Source organism: Arabidopsis lyrata, assembly GCF_000004255.2.
Source record: "Arabidopsis lyrata subsp. lyrata unplaced genomic scaffold ARALYscaffold_3, whole genome shotgun sequence".
Taxonomy (NCBI): domain Eukaryota; kingdom Viridiplantae; phylum Streptophyta; class Magnoliopsida; order Brassicales; family Brassicaceae; genus Arabidopsis; species Arabidopsis lyrata.
Window position 1 is genome coordinate 22,879,416 of NW_003302553.1, and position 11,483 is coordinate 22,890,898.

Here is an 11,483-nt window from a genome sequence, read left to right on the forward strand (position 1 = left end):
CATAAGAAACAGCAACTATGTAACCATGATTTGGTGATAGATAAGAGAGGCTCCACTAGCTTAATCCGAAAAAAAAACATGAATCTTTTCGAAATTAACCATAAGAAACAGCAACTATGTGAACACAAAAAACATCCTAACTATCGGAATCTTTTTCTCTTACAATCGGAATCTTTGTGATTTAAATAGTAAATCGATAATGGCAAGGCATGTATATCTAGATATTATCTTAAGTCAATATTGGACAATCCTATAGTCATATGCTCTCCAATTTTGTTGTCACATGAGATGAACCCACATTTATTTATTACCCGATTGAGCTACATTTTATCCAAATTTCTTTTTAAATTTTAGGCAAAATCTTATCCTTCAACATTTAAAGTTTTATCGTCGTTTTGTCTGTGTTTGTATACCATTAGCCGTTTATTTTCCACCATGCAATTAAATGTGCATGATAAAAAGTCCTTAAAGAAACCCCATGGTTTATATAGCTCATATCATATAACATGCTTTATTTTTATAAAAATGCATATGTCCATCGTCCATGTTGAAACACGTACTTAGCAATCTGACCAGAAGACATACTTTAGATTCTATCAGGCTATAGATTCCAATGGTCCGTATTCTAAACCGTACTACTCCTTATATACGTATCACAGTATCAATTACTATAACGTATGATACGTAAATTTGCCAATGAAGTTGTTCACTGCAAATAAAAACACATTCGTCCCCATAATTTAAAAATATGTGACAAAGAAACGCAATCCTTAATGCTTAGCTAAATTTCCATCAATAATCTATATTATTCACATGAGAAAAAAAAGGATTAATAAGAATATTTTTCATAGAAAATTTGTCAAAATTCATTCTCAAACTGGTTATACGGTTTGTTTATTGATTGTAGCATGTTTGCAACATATACAACTTTTAAATTCTATCTTGTTAGTTTAAATTTTTGGTTATACGGGTATTAAATTTCGTAGATATGTTTAACGGTGTGAATGTAGTTACAATTTAAGCTATGACATTCACATACATATATAGTTGAGTTTAAAAGCATATAATTAGATCAATAGAGAAAAAACACAATTTACTTATAATTGACAGATATATACATTCTCTTTTGTCCAAACTTGACCTCCATCGACCTAAATAATCGATGCTACGAGAAAGATATCCACAATATTACACTAGCGAATAGACCCATAATTTTATCTACATTCTGCTTCATTGTAGATACCGACCAATTATAAATTAAACTAATTATCACAATAACCCCTATATATTATACTATACTACGATTAATAATAAATTAGCTAGTAACTTCTTACATAAATTGGCTCATCCATTCTAATCCATCAATGTAATCTGGCGAGTAGAGCAAGTTCTCGTCACCCTCACCGTCAAATCCGATGTCGTAATCTCCAAAAAACGGTGTCGTATGATTGGCTTCAATGGTCACAAAGGATGAGATGGGACTGTTACTTAAAGTTCCTTCAACTCTTTGTGCAAGCCGTTGGATCTCTCTTTCAGCCTCGTAAAGTTGTTCCTTAAGGTGAAGAACCTGAAAATTAAAATTTGATTGATATTCACTTTTCCATTAATTAACAGCTAATCAGGTCTTTTATTAGAGTTTGATTTGATGAGTTTTATATTTTGTGGGGCTGGTGATAAGAGAGTCCCAATGAGTCAATGACTTAGACAAGCAAGTAACCACTAGAATACAAAGGGTGTTTGTACGGAAAGATAATTACATATAATGACACTTTTGTTTTTAGCTTTTCACTTTGCTGTATGATTTTTCTTTCATAGAACAAAGATAATTACATTACAATTAGTAATTTATATATCTTACTAATTTAGCTATTGAAGGTAAACAAACTTAGAATTCAATCAGCATTTTGATTTTCTTTCTCATTTGCTTATAATGTGTGTTGGTATCACTTGGTGTCCATTATCTTGTAAAAACAATATAATTTAGAAAATATATTTTTATAACTTTATCATATATACTGTATATAGAGAAAAAATTTCTCTGGTAAAACATTTTAATATTTGTGTTCACAATAAGAAAAAATCTTGAATTAAAAGAGAAAACCGGGTAAGTAATCGTTTATCTTTGATCAACTTAACCACTATTAAAATTCAAATCTATAACTTTATCATATTTATGAATGATTAACCAAATGTTTTACTTATATCTCTTTTAGAAAGAGAAGAGACTCTCAGAACATACCTCAGAATCAAGACGACACTTCTCAACGACGGTGGTTTCATATGCGTTTTTGATTTTAGTGTATTCATCCTCAACTCTCTTGTTCTTAAACCGTGCACGGCGGTTCTGGAACCAGACGGCGACTTGACGAGGGTCAAGCCCTAACTCCGAAGCAAGCCGATCTTTCCTCTCCGATTCAAGCTTTTGATCATCTTCAAAGCTAATCTCCAACATTCTTACTTGCTCATCACTCAATTTTCTCTTTCTAAACCACCCATTGCCTCCGGCTCCACCCTCCTCTGCCATCGCAACACTCTTGCTCTTCCTTTTCCTCCGCCGCGCTGGTTTTGCTTCTCCTGCTGGTCAAAGAGAACCACATCAAAACCAATGTTACAACAAACCAAAAAGTCTTTTGTGTTTAACTCTTTTAAATCCTCTCTAGTATCATGCACGTATGTGAAAAAGATTACATAAGACAAATATATTATCCGGAAAAAGAAAAAATAGACCCACTTGAAGATATTTCTATAACCAATTTTGAGTGTCTTTTTATATGAAAATAAAAAAATGATGGTAACTTTAGGATGAGCAAACCTTGTTGTGGTACTAATGGAGTATAGACATTAGGGTACAACTGAGAAATGAGTAGAAGATTATGATCATCTACATTCTGGTTATTCATGTTTCTTCTTCTCTCTCTTAGATTCAATAGATTGGTGTTGTTTTTTTGTCTCACTTTTTCTGCAATAAGAGAAGTTGTGTTGGGAGAAGCAGAGGACTTATCATTTATAAAGGAGGAGTAGGTGTCAAGGGATGGTTTGATTAGAGTTTGTTTTTTTTTTCTAATATACATATTTATTTTTTTCCGGATTGGGGCTTATGATTCTTTGAAATTACATTATTGCCACTTAGTATATCAATAGTTGTTGTAGTTCTCAAATTACATATACATCACTTTCGTTAATATTGTTTCATATTGCAAAGACATGACTTAGTTAACTTGAAAAATATCATTTTCTTTGTCGAATTCATGTGACAACAAGTAAAAAAAATAAAAAAAAAAAGAATAAACCACCTGCCTATATCAATTGGACAATAAAATCATTAGAAGTTTTTATAATTTCGTACCAATTAATAAGTGGATCCAGCCATATAATATAAATATTAATTAGATTTGAAAATTTATAATGTATATATATATATATATATATATATATCTACGTTGAAATTTTTTAAAAATATGCAGCTTAGTTCAGTACGTAACTTTTCAACTAATTAGTCTATCTTTTTTAGATCATATACATCGTTTGGCAATTTGGAACCAAAACTCTCTTAATTAATTACTAGAGCTCCTAAATAGTTTGTGTTCTGACATACAAACGCTTGATTACCTTAAGAATCATAAACAAGTCAATGAGTTCATGTTAATTCTTATAAAATATTTTCCATTTTTAATATATATTCTTCTTAAGGTATGGATATTTACACGTTCGTAGTCTTTAAACCCAAAGCAATAGTCTTTTTTTTTTTTTTTTCCCAAAGGTGTTTCTTTTATTGATATATACTTTCATACTACAGCATTCCAACAATGGAAAAACCATTTTGGAGAGTCATTAAGTAATACATAAGACCCAAAGCAATAGTCAATAGGTCCCTTTTGAAAAAACTAAAAGAGATACATGTATTTATCATTATATATATATATATATATATATGTGTGTGATGTGATAAAGCTTTTACGTGTGATGAGAGGATTAGAGGATGTCGTTATCACCATCATATGGATAAGTCTAAGCAACAAACTGAAAGAGAACACATAAGTGACTTGTCTTTCAAAAGGTAGTTAACTTTTACTCTCATCTCTCGTAGATTAATAATTTTTACTCACTCTTCAATTTCAAACGTTTTCTTTAATCGGTTTTCAAACTGAAAACATATACTATTTTACGTATCGTTAACGTTTAATTTGTGGTATAGCCAAAATCATATTTAGGTATTTCAGAGCTATAATCATAAATAAGAGGTAATCGTCTTTTTTAGCAATGACCAACATATATTTTGAACATACGTATGGGTATGTTTGTAGAATACATACATATAGTATAATAGCATCTCATCTAATGATATAAATAAATAACATCATTCTGTTTATAGAATCCATGTAAAACCTCTTTTTTGTATCCATGTAAAACCATGGTCATCATAGAAGGTTTGATGGTAATTTGACTCCGAGGAAAGTTACCTTCAAAGAAAAAAGTAACCTTCAAAATTTGGTTTTTAATGCGTACACCTTAACACACAAAAAAAAAAGAGTACGTAATCAATCGATATTTTTGACTTACTTTCATCGCTCCACGCCAATGAAAGAGCTTCTTCGCTTCGGGTGTTAAGATAAGGTAAGCACATGGGGTCTAATCACGTGTCAATATTCTACAAATTCGCAGGAAGGCCACCTCTCATATTCATACACGTCTTCTGATATTCAGTTTCCAGACTTTTTTACGACCAATCAGACAGTTCCTGTCCAATATATTTGGAAGTTTTAGGGAAATTTTTTTTTTGATAATTTATAAATTTTTTTATAGTAAAAATTATTATTTTAAAAGTTTTGGGCTTTTTTAAAATTTTTCTTATAAAGAATTAGTCCTTTTGAAATATAATTCTCATATTAATAATATTTTTAAAAAATATTTAAACCTTTTTTATATGTAAATTTTTCAAAAAAAAAAAAACCTCTGGCCGTCGCACCTCCGTCCTACTCCTTTGAACCGGGCCTGCAATCAGACTACAGTCAGCAATAGCCGCTAAAATTTTGATTTTTAATAAACTTTTTCCTACAATCTAATGGTAAAATGTGTTTTCTTCAAAATGTTTTTACTGGTTCTGCCACAGCCACGTACAATACACAAATTATTTTTTCACCAATTTTTTTTTTATTAAAAACTTTAAATTAAACTAAAAATTTTGAAGACGCGGTTCGGTGCGAACTTTTCGTACCAAATGATCCGCTTTACCATATGCAAATCGTTTGATATTTATTTAAGCATGATTCTTCTTAAAATTTAAGAGTTAATCTATATTCTGATTATTAAAACTGGCGCCGGAATGTAGAACATAAATTAAAGCTATAGCTGATTTTTGTGACAATTAGCTGTTTTAATATGTTAGAAGAAAAATGCTAAAAAGACATGAAGATTACATGACTTAAATATTTAAATGCAAGATGACGAGTTAGTTAGGGGGTGTTATTCAATGGTGGAGTTAAAGTCAATTCTTTAAGGTTTAGATTTGTTTTCTGATATTGGTTTTAAGAATCTGTTTGTGTGGATTTCAAAATCTCTGCAGTATATCTTGGATTTTGATTATAATAATTTACTCATGAAACTCCAAAGAGGTTTCATTTGAAATGACTTAATATACAAAGATTTTACAAGTCTTTTAGTTTTGAATAACACTGGATTTTACAAACCTTAAAGAATTGACTTTAACTCCACCATTGAATAACACCAAACTTTTAAAATCTAATGAAATATAAGATCTAATAACACCAGATTTTAACGTTAGATTTATAATCATTAGTTGAATAACACTGGATTAGTGTTGGATTTCAATTCTATTAAAATTGATCATTGAATAACACCACCTTAGTTAGTTATACATGAAACAAGAATGGCTAATTTTACCCATTACACCTAGAAAAATCAAATAATTTTGTTTATTAATTAGAGAAATAATCATCTTATCCCAAATAGGCAAATACTTATCCACAAATAACCGTTACTTTTAATTATTATTATTATTATTAAGATACATGTATATATAACTAGTATAACAAAAACATTGCGTCTGTGCTGAGAATCTTTACCAAATTAATTGAATTTGCTTTAACAAAAAAAAATAATTGAATTTGGTTGGCTTATGAATCGGGAAAATTTAAAAGAAATGGTTAACGTATGTCTTTAGAGATTCCCTAAATGAGAAAGGAGACGAACGATAAAAGCATATAAGTTTCAATTTTCAAGCTTTTCTCCTAATTGGGTTATTCCGATAAGAACACGTGTAAATGACCCAGTTGAGAGATATCCATAGCCCACATTTTTTCTGTCAGTAAGTGATGAAAGGGAGATAGACAAAAATTTATTTTGAAAAAGACAATAATAAGAAGATATTTGTTGTTTTAGGATACTTGAACCATACATAAATCTATATATATATATAATAGAAGAGTTTTTTTTTTATCTATCCTATCCACTTAAACATCTACTTAAGCAAGACTATTTGTTTTACATTAAAATAATTTTAAAACATTCATTTAATGTATATTTATGTTACTTATAATTAATAGAAATTTTAAATTTTAAATAAATAAAAAACGAATTATGTAAAATAATTGAAATGTTTATATAACTAAAATAACAATATAAATTTTTTATCAGTAATAATAACATAATTTAACTTTTAAATGATAAAAATTTAATGATAATACTTCAAATTTTTAAATGTGTTAATGAATTTTAGAATGGAGTAAATTTTAAATATATGGTAGAAGAAAACATATTTTTTATCATTAAATTTTTACTTAAAAACAATTTTTTTAACTAAACTCAACTTAAATTTATAATATAAAACGAAAATATTGTAAGACTCATACTTTATCTTGTGAAATTATTAAAAAAAAAAAAAATCTTAAGAATTTTAAAACCTTATCATCCATCTTTAAAAAATAAAATAATCAATGATAACATTATTCATGAGTTCTACAACAAAATATATAAAAATTATATGTGAACTGTTTAAAAAAAATGATATATAATTTGTGTAACATATTCTCAAGTGGAACTACAACTTTATAACATGATAAATTTTTTTTTTTGATTTTTCATTAATGGAATCAAATTCTTTTAACCCAAAAAATTGAGTATTGAAAGATAGTAATTAAGAAAAAAATAGTTATGATATGTCTTGAAATCAATTCACAGTCCAATCTATATATACACTTTCGAAGTACAAATATGAAATAAATCTTGGAGTTTACACTTATTTACAAGAGAATGCCATTGTAATAAATGTTTATCTATTAAATAATATTACAAAATATTTTCGAAAACTTTTTTAGAAACTGTGGCTTCCAAATAAGGTAACAAATTGATTTGTTTCTAAATTTTCCTAAAACATCTTTACCTAATTTAAACATTAATGTATGATTCATTTTTCACTTTTATATGAGCTTATAGTAATTTATTTTGAATTTATATAAATATATATAATTAATAAAATAATAATTTTTTTGATTCAATTTTCTTAAAACGGACATATATTACTCAATCGATGAAAAACAAATATGTGTACAATATCCCACATTGCTTAAAATTTGGGCAATGGTTTAGAGTCATACTATAAAAAGGCCCAAAATAATTCTGATACCACGGGTGAAACCTAGAAGTAAAAATAAAAATATAATTATATAATCTTAAATACTAAACAAACCAAACAATATTAACAAAACAAATATAATTTAAAATTTAAAAAAATTAGTTTAAAAAAATTGACCCGCAATATATCGCGGGGTAATTTTTTTTATACAAAATAATATTAAATTGTTATAATAGTCCATGATTATAAATATCTGCCAATATTAGCAATATATCATTTCTACACCTACAACTCTTCTAAGTACACATATTTCAACGATATTAATTATAAAATAAAATAATTAAATATTTTTTTTAATATAATATTAATTTATAAATCCAATAAATTATAAATTATTATATAAAATACATAAAATACAATTTTGCCCCACGGTGTACCGCAGGTTAAATTCTAGTATATATTATATGTGAGTTAATAGAAAGTGAAAAGAAAGTAGATGTCGAGAGGCAACAACTGCATCATAAAAATGACAAAAGAATTGGTAGGTAAAAGTGTGAAAATAAAATTTTAAAATTAGAAAGATGATATACATGACTAAGGTAAAATCTTTGAGATCTCATTCATTGTGTGAAACGAATGAGTTCTTAGAAAATACATGACATACATTATTAAACAAATTCTTAGATTCAAAGTTGGGCATATCGGTTTGGCCATATAATCATGGAAAGTAAAATAAGATGGCACATTGATGACTTAGTCGAGAATTCTCTTATGGTACGTTACACTAGCTTCGATGGGTAAAACAAGTTCGCTAAACCTGTTCTAGCAACATGGTATTAGAGATGTACCTTTACACTAAATAATGTTCATAAAACTCGGTATACTCGTATTTTTTATAAAGAATGATATTATGTTCGTATCAACATTTAATCATAAATAATATCTACAATTAGGTCAACAATCGATAATTAATTTCAAAACTTTTAAAGAAATTTATTCATGGGATATGAATAAGAAAGAAACTCTTTTAGATATAAAGAATCATTAGATTGTCGTCGATACCGTTTATTCTTCCCACGAATTTCTTAAGTGATCTTTGTTACCATGTGATATATATCAAGCTATTTATTTGTCAAAGAAACAATTATCGTCGACAATATATATGTTATATATCGCTTTGTGAAATAAGTTTAGTGTTTATATAGATTTATTATTAAAAATTTGAATTATTATATTTATACTCAAATATTGATATTTTAAATTCTTATGATTATATTTATGCTCAAAAATTTATATTAACAGTAGAGATTTTAAATTTAACTATGTAAACAAAATTCCTCAGAAATGACTTTTTTGAGTTTTAGTTAAAGCTGCTGACAAAAAAAAAACACGCAACGCGCGGATATAAAATCTAGTCTAGTGTAATAAATATATAATTTGAATACACTTTATTCAGTGAAAGTAAATGATATAAACCGACTAAAATTTTGAATAAATATCCGAAGTTTATTATTTCTTTTCTTCGACAGGATGCTGTTTATAAATAAATTTTGTAATGATTTTTCCCATGGAATGTGTAACTATATCGACGTTCATTTAAAAAAAAAACTATACTCCGTCCGTTATTTTATAAGTGATGTTTTAGGAGAATGCACATAGATTAAGAAATCATTTAATTTTTATTTATTTCTAAACTAAAAATATCATTTATTATCTAATCAACCAATAAAAAAAATCTACCGGATATAAATCGTCAAAACCAATAAAAAAGTAATTAATTTTGTGTTAAAAATTGAAAACATCATCTATTTAAAAACAAAATTAGAAACTTAAAATATTACTTATAAACGAACAGAGAAAGTATATATCTACGTTTAAGGTGATGGAGAAATGAAATCCCCTTTGATTAGGAAATTCAGTTTTTAGTACTTTGGTTTGTACTTTAATTTGTTAAAAGTCTACATCAGACTAATGCAACAAAATTATAATATAAAAGTTTACACGAGTTCAAATAATTAAAATACAGTGTTGACAAGTGTTCTTATATGAACGTAAATAAAAAAGAGCTAAATGCTAAACCAGAAAGTTTCTTAAAATAAATTAAAAGTAAATAAAGATGAAACCATGATTAGTTTCTTTTTCATTTTTTAAAAACACATTAAAAGCTTCTTCCTTTTTGCACGCTTTTTTGTTCTTTGGACACATTTGATTTCGCCTCTTCTATTTCGAGACATTTTCTTACTCGTTAAGCCATGATAAAACTATATATGTATATACATACATAGAACAATCGGCTACTGTTTACAACAAGTACACCAAAATTTAATTATCAAGCCATAAACATATCATAATAAGATATTAGTGTCACTATAAATTTACTACCGCTTCACTAGGGCTGGGAAAAATAACTGAACCGAAATTTCCGAATCGAACCGAACCGAGATTTTTGGTTTTTGGTTCGGCTTCGGTTAAGAGAAAATAACCGATCAGATGGAATTATAATATGCAATCGGTTATCAGTTCGATTTGGTTCGGTTCGTCCTAACCGAATGGTTACCCGAATTTAACCAAACTATCCATATTACCCTAAATTAACCGTACTACCCAATCCGATTTAACCAAATTAACGAACTATCCGTATTACCCGAAATTAACCGAACTAACCAATCCGATTAACCAAAATTAACCGGATTACCCTTATTTATCCAAATTAACCGAGATAATAGACCCGATTTATCTGAATTAACTAAACTTAACCAAATATCTAAATTATTCGGTTAATTTTGGTAACCAAAAAAAAAAATAGCCAAAAAACCCGATACCCAAACCGAAACCGTTTCTTAATTCGGTTATTTTTGGTACCATTACTCAAATTCCGAACTACCCAAATAATCGATTACCCGACCCAAATTAACCGAACTACCCGAAGTCGCAGGCCTACGCTTCACCATCATTTTTGGCTTGTAAATCAGTTCAGTTGGAATTATTTGAAAGGAAAAGAAAAAAAAAAACAATTCTTTGAATACAATTTAATTTATGTTTTAGTTCAATATGTAAACAATCTTTAGTTAAAATCTAACCATGTTTAATAAAACTTAAAACTAATAAGATTTTAATTTCTTTCTTGTAAATTTTTAGTTGATACATTTGTCTATTTTTTTGGTATCACAGTAAATAAGTGACTGGTTAGGATTGTTATTGTGGACTCTTGTGACTTGTGAGTGATTTAAATTTTGGGAAAATTGGAAATAAAGGATATCTACTTAAAAATTTGTCCATATACACCTTTTTTGTGAGATTGTCAGTTTGGACGATTTTACCCCTATACCCTAATTTAAATATTTTTTAAAAAATAATCATAAAAACAGGTAGATATACAAGAGTAGAGGTGATTTGAAGTCAACTTTTTGAGATTTGGTTAAAAAAAATTTGATATTTTGATAGATAAAGTTTCGTCTAATTTTGTTAGAACTCGTTTTCTAGAGTTCTGTGAAAGTTAGAGTGTGTATTCTACATTTTTGTACATGTTCTACATATTTTAGACTAGTTTTCTATTCTAAAAATTTTAGAAGTCAGAAAATCATATATCTAAAATATTTAGAACATGTATTATACGCTTTGCTCTATGTTCTAAATCTTTTTGAATAGCCGTTCTACTAATTACTACATCTTCTACCATTATCAGAAATTGTAATCTTCTTTTAGAATGTAAATTCTACGATACTATAGATTTTGTTTTCTGAAATTTTTAGAATTCTCTAAATATAGAAAGTAAATCTTCAGAAAAAGAAACTAAATATTTATTGTAGATTACGTTTTAAATGGATATTAATTGTTTAGATTACGATATACATAATTTAGAAATCGTTTTCTACGTTTTTAGAAAAACGTT

The 11,483-nt window shown here is 27.6% G+C and overlaps 1 protein-coding gene across 2 annotated transcripts; it reads right to left on the minus strand.

The window, feature by feature from the left end:
• Positions 1-340: 340 nt before the first annotated feature.
• Positions 341-3,362, minus strand: LOC9322248 (homeobox-leucine zipper protein ATHB-21). 2 transcript variants are annotated; one of them, XM_021030631.1, is made up of 3 exons: positions 2,813-3,362; positions 2,240-2,574; positions 341-1,567 (listed from the first exon to the last, which is right to left on the minus strand). In XM_021030631.1, the coding sequence occupies exons 1-3, from the start codon at positions 3,069-3,071 to the stop codon at positions 1,331-1,333; spliced, it is 831 nt and encodes a 276-aa protein (XP_020886290.1). In that variant the 5' UTR covers positions 3,072-3,362; the 3' UTR covers positions 341-1,330. The 2 variants fall into 2 exon arrangements, with proteins under 2 accessions (XP_020886290.1, XP_002886182.2); XM_002886136.2 differs by having other exon boundaries at positions 2,240-2,577.
• Positions 3,363-11,483: the final 8,121 nt, after the last annotated feature.